This window comes from Dreissena polymorpha, chromosome 2 (genome assembly GCF_020536995.1).
Source record: "Dreissena polymorpha isolate Duluth1 chromosome 2, UMN_Dpol_1.0, whole genome shotgun sequence".
NCBI lineage: Eukaryota > Metazoa > Mollusca > Bivalvia > Myida > Dreissenidae > Dreissena > Dreissena polymorpha.
Genome location: NC_068356.1, coordinates 67117927 through 67135718, shown reverse-complemented (window position 1 = coordinate 67135718; position 17792 = coordinate 67117927). Strand labels below are relative to the sequence as shown.

The window sequence follows — 17792 nt, the reverse complement described above, 5'->3', positions numbered from 1 at the left end:
GCAGATGGATGACCCTTATTGATTTTCAGGTCACTAGGTCAAAGGTCAAGGTCGCAGTGACTCAAAACAGTAAAATCGTTTCCGGATGATAACTCAAGAAGGCTAAAGACCAGGATCAGAAAACTTCATTGGTACATTCATCATGACTGGCAGATGACCCCTATTGAGTTTCAGGTCACTAGGTCAAAGGTCAATGTCACAGTTAATCGAAAACTTAGAATAGTTTCCGGATGATAACTCAAGAATGCTTAGGCCTAGGATCATGAAACTTAATAGGTACATTGATCATGACTTGCAGATGACCCCTATTTAATTCAAGGTCACTAGGTCAAAGGTCAAGGACGCAGTGACTCGAAACAGTAAAATGGTTTCAGGATGATAACTCAAGAATGCTTAGGCCTAGTATCATAAAACTTCATTCACACAATTGCTGCCACTACAACTAACAGCCCATTTGGGGACATGCTTGTTTTACAAACAGCTCTTGTTTCTTCTAGGGCTGAGCAACACATATTTGACACCACAATTAAAGATCATGGATTTCAAAAGTAGGAGTCAAATGACAACGTGCTTGAAATTTGCAAAGTTCAAATTAAATGTTCAGGGATCAAAATACTGAAACCCAGAGTTATTAACTTTCTGCATATTGTTAAATGCTCTTCAAGAAATTTCTAAGTATATGATAAACTTAACAGAAATATCATACAAACAAGTAATTTGTATTAGCTCATCTACTTTTTGAGAAAAAAATAAGCTATTGTCATCACCTGAGCGTCTAAGTCGGCGATCGGTTAAGTTTTGTGTTTAGGTTAAGTTTTGTGTTTAGGTCCACTTTTCTCATAAAGTATCAAAACTATTGCATTCAAACTTGGTACACTTACTTACTATCATGAGGGGACCGGGAAGGCAAAGTAAGGTAACTCTAGCTGGCATTTTGCCAGAATTATGTGCCCTTTTTATACTTAGAAAATTGAAAATTTGGTTAAGTTTTGTGTTTAGGTCCACTTTATTCCTAAAGTATCATAGCTATTGCTTTCATACTTGCAACACTCACTAACTATCATAAGGGGATTGTGCAGGCAAAGTTATGTAACTCTGACTGGCATTTTGACAGAATTAAGGCCCTTTATTGACTTAGAAACTTTGAATATCTGTTTAATTTTCTTTTTAGATCCACTTTACCTCTAAAGTATCAAGGCTATTGCTTTCAAACTTCAAATACTTTCTTACTATTATGAGGGTTCTGGCAAGTTGAATTTTATCTTGATCTTTGAATGACCTTGACTCTCAAGGTCAAAGTATTAAATTTTGCTAAAATTGCCATAACCTTTTTTATTTTTGATCAGATTTGATTCAAACTTTGACAAAGCAACACTTACCTGACATATCACAATAAACTCCACCCAAACCAACCCCACGCCCCACGAACCAGCGGTTCTGGGGGCATATGAAAATCGCACTGTCCATTAGTTAGTTAGTCCGTCCGTCCGTCCTGATTAGTTTCCGCTCAATAAGTCAAGCAATTGTCATCAGATCTTCACCAAACTTCATAAAATGTGTAAAGCAATAACATCTAGGTCAAGTTCGATAATCGGCCAAATTGACCCAGACACTCCTGAGTTTGAGCCCTTGAATCATCGTATTTTTTTTCTCGTTTCCGCTCAATAACTCGAGCAAATGTCATAGGGTCTTCGCCACACTTCATGAACATGTGTAAGGCAATAAGATCAAGTTACATAATCAGCCAAATTGACTTAGGGTCCGCCTTTAGGTTTTTGAAATCTGCTTTTAGGTTTCGAAAAATGCTCATAACTTCTATGTCGCTTCAGATGTAACCTTCATATTTGGTATGCATGTGTATAATGACAAGGCCTTTCCATACGCTCACATATTTTTACCCTTTTTTTACCTTGACCTTGGACTTAGGGTCCACGTTTAGGTTCGAAAATTTGTTCTGTTATTTAGCTGTCTTACATAACTATCAAAGCGTTTTTCGGGAGCTTATGTCATCCTATGAAGACAGCTCTTGTTCTATTTGAAAAATTAAATGCAGCTGGTTTAGGGACTGTTACTTACTCATAAGGATTAATAAACATGTTCTGCTGATTTCTGGAACAGTTTTTACATATAAATGATTGTTAATTGATATTCATATTGCAGGGAAATCGCAACAGGTGACGGTTTTTCTTATAGATCACAAAGGGAAAACTCTATCATTGGATGTAAGACTTGATCAAACTATTGGCCAACTAAAGGTTTGCTAAATATTATTTCTTTGTATATTATCATTTAACGTTCATTTATTGATACTGTAGATACATTGAGCCTCGTTCTGGGAATATAGGGCTAAGTGCATGTGCGTTTAGTGTCATCTCAGAACAGCCTGTGCAGTCCACAACGGCTAATCAGTGGCAACATTTTCCGTTTGCACTGAATTTTCATTTCCATAAAAGCGGAGAGTGTTGTCTCTGATTAGCCTGTAAAGACTGCACAAGCTAACCTGGGATGGCATATTACATGCATATGTTAAGTCCAGTTTTTCCAAAACAGGGCTTAATAGATCAGTGTAATTTCTTTTCATTGGTAATTTCAGCTCACCCAATTAAGAAGTGCAAATGGTAAAGTAAACTGGTATTGTCTATGTTGAACGTCTGTGTATTGCATCGTCTGTTGTTTGTTATCAACTTTTAGCTTGTTGCCGCTCTGAAGAGTTTAAATCTGGGTCATGTGCGTAAACAAACATGTTTGAATCTGGGTCACATGTGTTTTTCAACTATGTTAACATGTCAAATTGTAGAAAAACCTTGTTATCACTCTAGAGGACACATTTATTACTTAATCTGGATGAAACTTAGTACTATTATTTATCTTGACAATATCTAGGCAAAGTGTTAATTTTGGTCAATTGCGTTAGGGCACCAGATTAAATCTTAAAACACCTTTAAGCACTCTAGAGCCTTATTTATTGCTCAATCTTGATGAAACATGGCTGGGAGGACAATATCTAGACTGAGTTTGATGAAACGTGTTTAAATCGGGATCAAGTGACAAAACTGGATCACTGGGTCAAGTCTGCAACAATTTGTATACGGTTAAGTTAGTTAATCTATCAAAGGGCATCTAACCCTTTTGTTTTGTTTCTTTCCTTTTTATAATTGGAACAACAAGGCTCAAATGATGCTTGTTTAATTACTGTTAATAATATTCATAAATATGTTTAATTGACCAAAATAAACAATGGTCTTTTTTAAAATTATGTGTTAATTCAATCATATCATATACATTTCTTAAAATTTAAGGAATTGGTGGAAGACAAAACTGGTGTAGAAAAAGACGAGCAGCTATTGATGTCTAGGCGTCGCGAGATAGGCCAAGAGGAAGACAGATTTCTACACGAGTGTGAAATTAAACATGAGGACACCCTGCAACTTCGTGTTAAACTTCGAGGAGGTTTGTACAAATATTTAATAAGAATCTTAGTACTTTTGAGAATCTGAAAATAATAAATGTCGTGCTCATTATCCCGAAAACAGCACACTACTAGCCACCCGATTGTATTTACCAATTAGTGAAGTACTGATTGTATCAAGCTATCATGTTATAGTGTTTTCATTACCTCAGCTGCTAATTACAATCTATTGAAGAAATGTAATTGTTTTGTTATGATGTTTTTGAACAAGCCTTTTTGCCTTGTATTGTATATAATGGCCCATTCAAGCCCATTTTCCATACTTTCCTTTCAAATTTATAAGTTAAAGCATGTGCCATACTAAAGCACAAACCAAAGCGAAAATATTAAATTTTATCATTTCACTTAAGCTAGATTATCATTCTCAATATAGTAAAAAGCACGCCAATAGTTTTAATACACTAAAGACAACACTTTTTTTTTCACTGTAAGTTTTGAGTATCTGTTTATTCAATAATTTTTCTATCTGAAAGCATGCCATAATAATAAAATTAAAAAATATCATCCTTCTAATCAGAAAACCCCAATTACAAGAGACCACGTCAGGTACAAATAACAGATCTGTTAAATATAACGAGGGGAAGTTTTGGTAAGTAAAAAAAGGTATCGAGGTTCTCTGAATTTAAGTTTAAACCTATTTATTTCATCTTGAATGCACCAAAAGCCTGTTGCTTATTGAGATTCTCAACATGTTTAACATTATTTACAAGTCATTTTTTGGGGTAGAACCAGTTCTTTGTTCACTAGTGGTCATGTAATCTTTGGAGTGCTCCCATCGAGTTGATTGAACCTTGGACCGCCCTGATTCTAAGCGGATGCCATAAAACAGTTCTTGAATATTATATAATCTGCCTTGTCAACATTGCTTTTTTAAATGTTTAATCTGAAATATTTTCTTACAACTGAGCGTCTTGCTAGCGTTAAAATGTCCTTTTTGAAGTAGGATTATATTTCTCTTCATCTGACTGTTGGTCGGTCTGTCAGACGATCTGTCAGTAGGTAAGGTCTGTCTATAGACCATTTCATGTTCCCTCTCTGTAAAGAAATAGCAATCTAAATACCATGATAGCTGATAAAATGGATATTTTGTTTTTGTTGTTGTAATTGGATTTTTATTCCATTTTAACCCTTTACCCAATAAATAAGTATTGTGACGTATTTGTAGTTCCTCAATGAGTTACATTTAATTAAAGACCTTTAATTACAAGATTCAAATTTAAAATGTTTCATTTCCAACCCTTACATACTGATGGGCAGCAAACAGCATAAAACCTGACAGACTGAGAGTGCACAAAGCCATTTTCACTTTGCTTCTGAGTGGGAAAGGGTTAAACAATATTTCATTCCTTTATTTCAGGTAAAGATAATAATGTTAGAGACTATTTCAAGTAAATTTTTGGTTAGGCACCTTTATGTTGTTTGAAGAATCTTTTTCTCGAGAATTTTTATTTACAACATGACAATCTGGGGTTTAAAAGTCATGTACATGTTCATATGGCCATCATGCTTTATTTAAAGGCAAAACTGACACAACGATATTTATTCATGTACCATTTGTCTTCTTTATAACACATTTATTTTCATTATTCATATTTTCCCTACTATAAAATATACAAAAAACTTTATTTTTACTACAATCAAACGTTTTTCTGCCACCGGATCGAATGAACGGGGTTATATTGGTTTGGCATGTCTGTCATTGTATGTGTCTGTCTGTCATTCTATCATTCTGTCCCAAAACTTTAACCCTGGTCATAACTTTAGCAATATTGAAGATAGAAACTTGATATTTGGCATGCATGTGTATCTCATGGAGCTGCACATTTTGGGTGGTGAAAGGTCAAGGTCATCCTTCAAGGTCAAATGTCAAATATGTGGCTTCAAAGCGTCGCAGTATGGGGCATTGTGTTTCTGACAAACACATCTCTTTTTAAGAAATACGTCACCTTTCTTATTAAAAATATTGTATATTATTCCCCAAAACGAAAGGCTAACATATGCCCATTCCCAAATTAAAAAGAAGGTCATGTGACATTTGGTGCAAATAATGCTTGTTCCTTTTGAAAAAAAAATCAAAACTAGAAAGAAATGATGGCCCGCGTTATAACGTCTTGATTGTATTCAACCCTGTCTATCGGCAAACAGTTATGTTAAACACACAGTCTCTATTTTTGTTAAAGTTTGCATGTTCAATACAATATTTGCAACCACACTAGTCCACATTATATTTCATTATTTGTGATGGTAGATGTACTTTAAAGAAAATATTCCAGTAATTTATATATATATATATATATAGCAGTGTAGACATGTAAATAACATAAATGTCAACAATGTCAACGCGCTAGTTTGACCAGTATCCTTAAACTAGCTTTTATGTTGGTAGGCTGTTGTCTGGAGACAATTGATTTACGTATGACCAGTTAACTATATGAAAGTCAACATTTTTCCATATCAAGGTTTATGATTAAATCAAAGGATTACCGCTGCCTGCAATAATAATAATAATAATACAGTACAACGGAATTATTAGTTATGTATGCATGTTAACATATTTATTATCATCAGGCCAAAGCAAATATTTAATAGATACCAAGTCAAATACATTTAATTTACAAATTTACATGTATATGTAAATTGTATCAGAAACGTGCTGGTTGGGACAGATTAATATTATGAAACTGTGGTGCTTTTTCACTCTAGATCTTTCCTTATACAGAGATTTTGTCCTTCCTATAGAAGTTTGCGACACAAATTTTCACAATTTTGTAGACTTAACAACTCTTTTTTTCACAATTTTGAAAAGTTCGCTAATAATTTTGTTACAAACTGACGGTCCATTAATGCTGCCTCACAAGGATAGAAAAAAATTCTGCTATATTCTTTTTATGTTATCTGTAAGTGCTGAATTGTTTTCCTTAATATTTGGGTAGTCTTGTCAAAATAGTGAAACTCATTTATGAATTTAAACAAGTGGCAGGATATTTCGAGTGTAAGCGCTTATCATTATCAAAATTATAGTGGTTATTTGCTTTATATTTCCTACCGACTAAATGTGAAAAAAGAGTAAGAGAGTAGTTGAAAACCCATTGAAAAGGCAGTTTCAATGTTTGCATTGATGTTAAGTTTCAATTTCGGACAAAATCCCTAAGGCACTTAAATTCAATTCTATGAAATATAAACGTATTTGTATATTGAATAAAACACGTTGGTTGAAATTTTAACAGTCATTTTTAAATTGCCAAATTGCTTCTATCATTGGATTTTTAACTTTTTAAAAAGAGGCATATATAGATTTTTTTTGTAGAAAATCAATAATAATATAGTAATTAAATTGTGCTTAATTTGACCACAATTATTTTAAGGTAGCGCACCTCTAATGGGCACATATCCAAATATAATCTAATTAATTATTTTCTTAATCAGCATCATTTCACTGAACTACATGCAAATTTGTAGGTAGGCTTTCCATGCTTTTTAAAAAAATATACCGATTTTTTCAAAACCACCCCCACGCTCGGCTTTTGTCCAGTTTATTTTCACCCCGGGGGTATATAAAAGTTCCATAATTCATTCAAATTTCCAAATATGGGCATGCAGTTGGTGTGTACAGATGCTGTAAAGGTGTTTGAAGTTTAAACAAGATGAAATAAGTATTCTTTTACAGACATTTATTTTTTACAAATTTTTATCTATGGAAGAGCGCCATGAAATGTAAGTGATTTCAGCCCAGTAAAAATTGGGTCGGTTAAAAACAAAGTGTCATAAAATTCAAAATAGTATCATTTAAGTCATATTTTAAACTTAGTTTTTATAGAAACACTATATACAGCAAACATACCAAGAAATAGACAGATTTACCGTTTAGTTTTTGAAATAAAAATAAAAATGCAATATGCATAGTTCGTATTTTCAACAGTAAATCATCCAATTTCGCCTTAACGTTGTTTTAATTTTAATAATTGAAGAATGTGCATTAAAATTGTAACATATTTAACAATAAATATAGCTTATATGCCATATTAAATCAAATTACGTTAGAAAATAAATAAAACGCGTCGCAAAAAAGTATACGTCGTCGGCAGGATTCGAACCTGCGCGGGAATATCCCAAAATATTTCTAGTCTATCGCCTTAACCACTAGGCAACGGCACCTAATAGTAGGCTCATCAACCTTCGAAGAAATCGCGGGAAATCATTAGAGGTGCGCTACCTTAAACTCAACAGCTGCACACTAATTGTTTAAACTTTAACCCCTTTCATTAAGTCTTTCACCAAACCATACATGATACATATTTCATATCTTTCATTCCATATTTTGCCCAAGTTTGTGAAACATTCATAAACTTTGTCATGCTACAAGCTCATGATCTTTTCTAATTTTATTGTAGTGAGTCATCCATTACACTGCTTATGCAATGACAAATAGATTGGTCTTGTTTGATATTTTTTGTCAGGTGTATTTGTTTTATTTTTTTGCTTCCAGTATCCAGTGTGATACGTAGCATAACGGGATTTCCTTTCGACCCACTAGAAATACAAAGACAGATCGAAAGGTATGTGATTAGGTAAATTACGACGTGCAATTGTATAAGCATACGTAAAAAGTGACTATCATGTCGTATTTATCGGCATCTACGGTAAGTAACAATGATAATGACTCGACAATTATGTGTTTGTCAGGACGGGATATGGTAGTATTTCAATTTTAAAAGGTCGTTCAACGCGTAAGGCTAACGAATGTGATGACTTTGAGTGTGACCTAGCACTAATTTCTAATGAACTGACTAGATTCTTGAAAGTTTGAATTAAAGCTGCAATGTCCATCTATACTATTTTACTGTAAGATTTTGTTTACTTTTTGCATGGGGTTGTGATGTTGGGGAAACGGTTGTACCCGTAGGAGACCCCAACTGTCAGTAATGGTGACTATCAACCGAAGAGAAATGCTTTATTTATATGACAGAATAGTGTGAAAACATTGACCGGATCGAAACCTTCACTTAAGAATTGTTATGAACAGAATACAAAGTCAAGATTATTACACTCATTTAAGTCCAACTCATTATTGTAAGATTAATTGTACATACGAATGAACACGTTTGTAAATAAATATATGCATAGACACGATATGTTTCATAAAGAACTTTATTATTCTGATTCCACCTCTTAAGAATAGTGAAGTTTATTCGGGTCTTAGGTGATTGCCTTAGGGTCCATGGCCTTCTCGTAATACTTTAAGTATAAACTGAGTTATAATTGTTCAATTTTGTATGAAGGTAGTGTTCATGCATACTTAACAGGGCATTTAGGGCTAATCGGGTTAATATCGAAATTACTTAAAATAGAAAAAAATGTTTCCAATTATATAATTAACTTTCTTTTGCGAAATGGTGCTGATATTTGGCGTGTAGCTAGCATATATGTGGATTGAGCATTGGGTTGCATTTCGGGAGAGTAAGATAAAGATAAAGGTCATTAGCTAGTGTTTTGATGGAGATATTGCTGTGAACTTTTGTGGTGGTATCTTATTTGCAAACATATTTTATTTGCAGATTTATTTAATTGGGAAAAATATAAATATGTAAAACAATTAAAATCTTGTTTTGTGTCATGACCATTTTTCTTTTGAATGATCTAAATTGTCAGTTACATGTCTGAATATAATTAACTGTGTTACTATTTCAGATATTCATGATCAATAATCAATAATGTCTTCTCAATCAGTATATCTGGGGACTGACATAAAATGTACATTTCACTATCATGCTGGTAGACTTGTCTTGCGTGCTCTCTTTTGACAGCTCTTGTTATATATGGTGCTACGTTGAAAGAGATTGTGGTTTAATAAGAACAAGTGTGAGTTAAATCCATTTTTTAATCAATGATTGTTTTTATTATATCGCTGTATTCAGTGAAAAAGCAGAGGCAAAGCCACACGATGTAGGTGTCTAGCCTACGATGAAATTGTAAGCTTATAAAAAGATCATTTGTTTAGTATTCCCTACGAAATAGCCCTACAAATGATGACAAACACATTGCTTTAGTTTTAACTCATTGTTCATGGTATGTGAATGGTAAGATTATACATGTCTTAACTCCTGCAGAAGTCCCAAAAGGAATAACTGGCCACTCTGTTCGACATTTTTTTTCAATTTCATTGGTTTCAAGTTGCTAAAAATATATATTGAGGTATCAAATATACGGATATCTCATACTTAAGTATTAAGAAAGTTACAAAAAGGATCAAAATACGTGATTGAAGCAAATGCTCCTTTTGTGATGCGCATGTTGTTTATTCTCGTTTATCTTTACAAAAATCTGCATAAAGCGCAACCTTTACAGGCTTTGATTAATCCTTTAACTTGTTGTTTGCATTTGCGCCTCACTTTGTAATGTTATGGCTTTTTTTCGCGACGGTTTACTCATATTGACACATACTCATATGGTCAAATTGTCTCAATTAACAATATATCAGTGTCAACACATGTTCTCTTGCAAATCAGATTAATAGTTGCAGCAGTTTTTCAAATAATATTTGTAATATTAATACACAACAAAAATAAAAGAATTCATATGTGAACACGTTTTTGCCAGTGTTTAAAAAGATTGGGCGTTACTGTTTTGAAGAATGTCAGCATCAACAAGTTAAACATTCTATGTAAATTGATCTTTTAAAGTGTTTATCTTATTTGTCGACTAAGTGTGTTAGTTAAATACTGTCTACTAAACAAGTAACAAACAGTCAAAAACCCTGAACGTTTTAGGCAAAGAAAAACAAGTAATTTGAACGACTTAAATGCTTTTACATTATTAAACGTTCACTTTCATAACTGGTTTTTAGAATGTGTATCTACTATTTGTCGTTTTAATAAAAAATGTTCCGCTATTCTGTTTTCCTTCTCAGTTAACTCAAGAAAAATGGCATGTTTTTGTCTTCGTGAAATGTGCTTACCCCCAAGTGTGATTCACTAGGGAATCCTTTAAAAGTGTGTGTGTGTGTGTGTGTGTGTGTGAAATAAATAAATAAATAAATAAAAAAAAATTAATATATATATATATATATATATATATATATATATATATATATATATATATATATTGTAGTTGGTTATTTTTTATATTTACCAGATCTTCTGTTATAAATAAAATTACGTGCTAGGATTTTATATCTTTCATATAAACACAATACATTTTATTTTAACAACATATTATACTGAAAATAATTATCATGTTTATTATATTAGTAATAAACAGCAAATATTTTTATCAAAGGTTATGACATTTTTCTAGATTATTGAAAGTTTACCATATCCGTATAAATTTACATATCGGATAAAGATATCCTGATATCATTTAGATTTTTTTACCCATCCCAAAATAAAAAAGTAGCTTGTGACATCCCATAAACCCATACATATATTATTGAAATGTAAATTAGTTTCCTCTGCTGTCTTAGATACATGGTCTGCTAATAAAAATTAAACGTATACAATTACTCCAGTAACAAATTGAATATAATATTTTACAACCGACAAACCGTATCCATTGTCACATGTAATATATATGTAACAAACTGCATTCTAAAAAAACTCAGAAATCTGGAAATATTATTTCTATACCATTCAGGCAGTTTTATTTCATACATACATTTTTAAGCAATCATGTTTGATTTTGTTAATTAGTTTTCTCTGTTCAGGTTGTTAGCCCATGAAGATGATCCAGACAATGATAAACCATTTACAGAACCCCTGGATCATACACTTTGTTCCTCAGGTATGTTATCCTGCCCCATAGCAGTCATCGAAAGTTGTTCCTTTGTCCTGCAATTTTATTAGTCAACTAACAAAAGTACATCTGTCATATTAGGGCGGTCAGTTAACCTATTCAAACCATTTTTGTGTTGGCTGGTTTATCTGTGCAATGTGCCCATTAGTATGCCATTAATTGACAAATGTCATACCAATTCAGCAGTAGGGGGCCTTGTATATAATTTCGATAGCCAAACAGTGCACACGTTATGTTTCAGGGCTGAGAATCGAACCAATGATCCTCTGATTTTCAGACAAGTGCTTTATCAACTGACAAACCGGTCTAATTGTGTTCAAAAGTATATAGAGAAAGGCCAAAATACTTAGATTACTACTTGAGAACTATACACATGACAACAACCTTCATATGTTCAACTGAGTACCTGATATAGCTTAAAAACTTACCAACACACGATTAAATACAAGTGCACACTTCGACCACTGACTTAGATGATATTGTTGATGCTCATGATAATGAAACATTTTTCTTAGGGGCCGGTATGGTTTGATTCTGAACAGGTACCGTATTCTGCTTTACAATGTGCATACGAATCGCAAACACAACTTATTTAAAGTACCCGTACGGATACAGCTTAAACATATATCAGATTATTGTTTTATTCAGGTTTGAAGGTAAGGTTATTAATAATAACTTTAATAAAAGATTGTTCCTTCCTCCACGTAGCGGAATTTCTTCTTTTCTATACTATATTTGCATCGTGTTTTAATGCTAGGCAATGTTTTATCAGGGCATAACCTGACCCAGAGTTGTCACGAAGTGATCACCTAACATTAGCAAAACTCTTCCTTATTCTTTGTCAGGCTCGGTTCGCCGTCCTGCTGGCCCTGGTTGTGTTTCCATGGAAACATTAGATGGGGCCCAAAGGGAGAACACAGCAGGGGGAGATATCCAGCAACCAGAACAACCACAGTAGGTTGCAAAGGCGAAATTATTTGAATATGATGTGTAGGTTGCAAAGGTAGCAAAGGCGTCTAATATTCAGCAATAATGAGTCTGTTTGCCCAGAAATAATGATTTCCCAAGTATCTATGTTGTCCAGAAAAATATCCAAATTCAAGTTCAAGGTTTGTTTGTTATTTACGAGTAACAATTACTCAGTGGGCATCAAACGTTTTACGAACGTTGCTAAAACGTAATATTTAGGTCGCAACGTCGACAACAATTACCGAACGTTGCCATAACGTTGACTACAAAACAATACCAGGACGTTTCATCATAACGTTGCAAGTATGTTTCAGAAACGTTGCATTCTGATCGCGACAATAGTAAACACTTCCGAACTTTTCTGCAACGTTGCACGCGAAACGTCTGTCGAAAGTTTGAGAAGGATGTTGCAACAACGTTACTTCTAGGTAACTGTGCATTCTTTTAGTAGCTTTTTCTGCAGTTTTCTTCTTTCAAATCAGTATCGCAGCTAGTTTTTTCCCTTGAATTCAGTATCGCCGCTAGGTGGAATGTATACGTTTTTTTTCTAATGATTATTTTGCTTGTAGGATAACATAAACATTTGTTAACTATCGATCTGTGAAAAGAAAAATTCATTTCTTCAATGTATAATTTTTCGTGTCTATTTTGTGTTATTGTAACATATTTTTATCAATATATTACCACTTAACACATACAACACAAAATCGCATAATACCGATTCAAACTTCAAGATGCTTAAGATGAATTTTTACTCAAAGTCGCTGGATATAATAAATTGTGAAAGTTTAATTAAACACAATTTGCTGAAAATTGTAATTGTCGCGGTGGTGTAGTGGATGATGTGTCCGCCTAGTGCTTGGGAGTTGGTGGAATCTCGGGGAGCAATTCATTATCTTCATAGACTCTAAGTACTGAGTGAATACTTGAAAGAGCGGTTGGCAGTAAACTGAGATAGATAAAATATGTGTGTTCGTACTTGATGGTAAATACATTATTTTAAATTAATTAAAAATACTGCATTTTAAACGCAACATAAACGCAACGTTGCAGCGACGTTGGGTGCCCACTGGGAAATGATAAATTATTAATCATAATTTAGTTTCAAGCAATCATTTTTTATTATGTTAATGAGTTAATTTTCTCTGTTCAGGTTGTTTTTGTTTGACGATGATCCAGACGATGATAAACCATTTACAGAACCCCTGGATCATACACTTGGTTTCTCAGGTATGTTATTCTGCCCCATAGCAGTCATCGAATATATTTTCTTTGTTGTTTATTTTATTTGTAAATTTACAAAAGTTTATCAGTCATATCAGGGCGGTCAGTTAACCTACAAAATCCATTCCTGGCTTGGCTGGTTTATCTTTAAAATGTACCCATTATTATGCCATTAATTGACAACTTCCATACCAGAAACAGCGGTAGGGGGGAATGCGTTGGATATAATTCCGATAGCCAAACAGTGCACACGTTATGTGTCAGGGCTGAAAATCGAATCAGTGATCCTCTGATTTTCAGATAATTGCTCTATCAGTGAGTTAGCCGGCCTAATTGTGTTCAAAAGAAGGTAGCGAAAGGCCAAAATTCTTAAATTTTTCTTGATAACTATGAACACGTAACAAGCCTTCAACTGAGTACCTGAGCTAGGAATAGTAAAGACTTACCAGCACATGATTAAAGACAAGGGCAGATTTCGACCACTGACGTAGATGATAATGTTTATACTCGTGTTAAACATGAAACATTTGCCTAGGGGCATGTCTGGGTCTGAGCATGTTCAGAAATCTGCTTTGAACAAAGTGCATAAGTAGCACAAACATTAAATTTTGAAAGAAGCCGTACGAAAAAAAACATATACCGGGTAAATGTTTTATTCAGGTTTGAAGATAATGTAAGGAATACTAATTTTACTTTAAATGTTTTGCTCCTTCCTCCAGTTTTAGGATTATTATATTTTCTGTACTATATTTGCATCATGTTGTAATTTTTCTGAAGGACACACGTCTAAACCAAAATGTTAACGAAGTGCTCATTTTACATAAGCAGCATACAAGACTCCGTCTAATGATTTTTCAGACTCAGGTTGCCCTCCTGCTGGGTCTGTCAGTGCTTCCATGGAAACATCAGAGGGGACCCCAAGGGAGAACACAGCAGGGGAAGATAACCAGCAACCTGGACAGCCCGAGGAGACCAAGTCCTTTAAATATGATGAGTAGGTTGTTAAAATAGTGGAAAAGTCTTTTAAGGGATTAATGAAGATGAATAATGTTTTTAGGCTCAGTATATTGATTAGTCTAAGTCCGGCGTCGTGCTAATGGTTGCGCTAAATGTTAGTTCTTTACAACTCTATGGGCCACTTATTTTTTCTCATACTTTATGAAACTGGGTCAAAATGTACTTAGACAGAATCTAGGCAAAGTTCGAATTTGAAAGAATAAGTCAGTAGGTTATATCTTAAAAGAAACCTTGTTACCACTCACTTGGACACATGTATGAATCAATATGTAAGGATGTCAAACCTTGTCTAAAACCCGTTGTTTAACAGTGGTTTCCCCCATAAAAAAAACAACGCCAACGGCTAATATTGTATATTGCAATCTTTAGATTTTCGCTAAAACGTGAACATAATCTTTGTAATCCACAGTGTCGAGTATTTAATTACAATTCAGTTTATGTTAAAGACATTTTTCTGAAATATTTGGTACATTTGTCCTTCAATTTAAATGTAAATTTAATTCTTAATTTGTTTTTATTAATACATGTTCCAGATGCTTGCGTTATTTGATGCGCTGATACTGAATGGGAATATACCCACCCAAACATGTGCTTGTAACATATAATTTATCAGACGTTTATAATAAATTGTGAAACAAATTTGCCGTCAATATTGGACATATTTAGATATTAAATGTGAAATCATAATTTTAATTGATTGTTGAAGAATAGAGTCGGAAAATGTATGTATTAAGTGATCAAGATAGTCGAAGTTTTATCATGAGCTGCTTATGTTTTGGAAAAATAAAATTGGTGCTATGATTGAGAAAACTGTTCACAATTTTTTTAATTTTAGTGGTGGGGTAAAATAAAATGCTAGTAAATTAACCAGATCAAGGCAAGGTTAATTGATAATAACTTTTTAATACCTAACACAAATGTTTTGCCTTTTGAAACGTTGTAAAATATGCAACTTATTAGTCGCATGTCAACAGCAAAATAATAATATAAAAGTTGGACTTTATTTTATTATTTTATAATATGACTTTCAAAATTTAATCAATGGACGTCAGGACATTAAACTTTGAAAAGCTAGTGGAAGAGCTGCAGAAATAATGGATGCAAAGGCGTCCATTATCTAGTAATATTGAAGCTATTGGTGCGGATATAATAGATGCCCAAGTGGCTATATTATCCTGAAATATATAAAAATTCAAAAACACGGTTTGTTTATCATTTATGAGTAGCAGACTTACCTTTAAAATACAATTTCCTATTTTGGGGGAAACATACATTAGCAACTAAACCAAACGCAATTTTACGAACTCAAAATTTAAGTTGACATCATATGATGTGTCATATAAATACTCAGTAGAAATGTTACCTAATTATAATAATATTTAGAACTTGAAGCTACTGTGTCATTTGATCTACACACACACAATACACAAGCAGACATCTTGGCTGCAAACATTTCTTTAATTTGTAAGTTTAGTCATGTTTGTTATTTTAGCATAATTTTTTACTATGCTTATTTTACATCCCCTATATTCAAATATATTTTGAAGAGCCTTATACACGTCGATAATTAATAGATTATGCCATTGTTAACGTTTGGACGTTTTATTCTAAGGCCATACAAGTCGAGTTCTAAAGTGCATGAACAATGCTTACATTTCCAATATGCCGACAAGTACCATGTGTTTGGATAAAACATGCATTCGTAGTGGTTTTACAATTTGGCGGCAGACATAGATCAAAATGTCAGATCCAAAAAATGTTGTTTCTTTTATTTAGCAACTTAACTTTAGATGAGGCACGTTTAAACAATAAAGACTCCAGAATTGTGTACAAGAATGGTTTTATGTGAGTTTAACAAACGTATTAGATACTAACATTGTGAAATGTTTTTTTATGTTTTTTTAAAGTGTGTATTTGCCATTTTAGGATAATCTTTTAAAATATGTATCCAGTCTGTGGTTATTAAAACAATTTTGTAAAAGTGTGGTCTGCAAACTCCAGTACTTATGATGATGGCTTACAGGGCATTTCAATGGTAGTCGCCATCGATGTATATTTAACAGCGCTTTTCAAGCAAATATGTATTTACTATTTAGCAACAGTATATTATGAATGAAATTGATAAGAACAAAGATATATAAAATGCAAAAAATTATGTATGTAATTCAGCAGCAAGAGGATCTCGAACTCGAACTCACACCTAGAAAAAAATGCCTACGTTTAAATTTATAAATTTTGCTTTAAAAGTCCCGTTCTTGATAGAGATCAAGCGTAGCGTGGTGACTCATGTACAATTCGTTCATATGACTTTTACTCAACTGTTGATTTTCCATCACTTTAAGTATCCCTCTAGATATTGTTTCTAATTGTATATAAATAAATATTATAGTGATCATTCATATAAGCAAGACATATGCGCCAAGCAACTATTTAATACATACTTTTTTATGGTAATGTTTATTTGGAAAATACAACATGTCATTAAGATTTATCTTAGGTATTCAGCTGTGTTTATTTTTGTGAAGGAAAACGTACGTATAAAGAAAAGGCGCTATTAGCCTTATTAAAATATATTATAGGGATGGCAAAGGATATATGATAAAACACAAATATGTGAAATTGTTTTCTTTTCCAACGCCCTAATGCCTTAATGCCTTTGAGTATATATCCCCTAATTACGATCACGATATGTGTCAAAATCGATTTATAACCAAATTTTATGTTCGTGACAGTTAACGGCTACTGTTTATACCTAAGTGACTACAGCTGTCCATTTTCATGCGTATGAATGCAACTGTCAGAAAATTTTGAGTCAGTATTATAAGGGAAAAGCCGGGTGTCAAGTAAATTATAGCTACAACACATACAAGAGTGTGTCTGAAAAATAAGTGTAATTATGATAAAAATAAATATTTCAATTTGAGAAAAGCCGTAAGATAATGATTTCCAGGAATTGTATATGTACCTTTAGATGTGAGAAGCAAGTGAGGGATGCTGATGATGTCGAGTTTCAGCCAGCCAAAAAGGAACATTCCAGTTTCTCTGAATCCAGCAAGGATATTAAACCACTGATGAGGGAAGAAAAGGGGCAGCAACTTGCAAAGTATGCAAAGAAAGCTGCTAGTTTTTTTCGTTTTCCCCGGCTATCCCTGTGTGTTTAAATATTTATGGCCAATTATTGTACCCTTCCAGGGTAAACATTTATGGAGCTTAATTCTTAAACAGTTATTCAGGTATTTTAAACGGACTTGTTTTGATATTTTACTGAAGCGCTTGGCAGTGACTTTTTTAAAATCTCAACTGCGTACACAGTGGTGTTGTGTAA

The 17792-nt window shown here is 33.3% G+C and overlaps 1 protein-coding gene across 2 annotated transcripts in view; it reads left to right on the top strand.

Moving 5' to 3' along the window:
• Nucleotides 1–17792, top strand: part of LOC127867433 (uncharacterized) — a 68514-nt gene that overhangs the window by 11823 nt on the left and 38899 nt on the right. For both annotated transcript variants that reach the window (XM_052408581.1, XM_052408580.1), the window contains 8 exons: nt 2161–2255; nt 3300–3450; nt 7956–8025; nt 11169–11245; nt 12103–12211; nt 13380–13456; nt 14309–14444; nt 17439–17570. In XM_052408581.1, coding sequence (XP_052264541.1) covers nt 2161–2255; nt 3300–3450; nt 7956–8025; nt 11169–11245; nt 12103–12211; nt 13380–13456; nt 14309–14444; nt 17439–17570 — 847 coding nt within the window. The remainder of the gene's footprint in view (nt 1–2160; nt 2256–3299; nt 3451–7955; nt 8026–11168; nt 11246–12102; nt 12212–13379; nt 13457–14308; nt 14445–17438; nt 17571–17792) is intronic.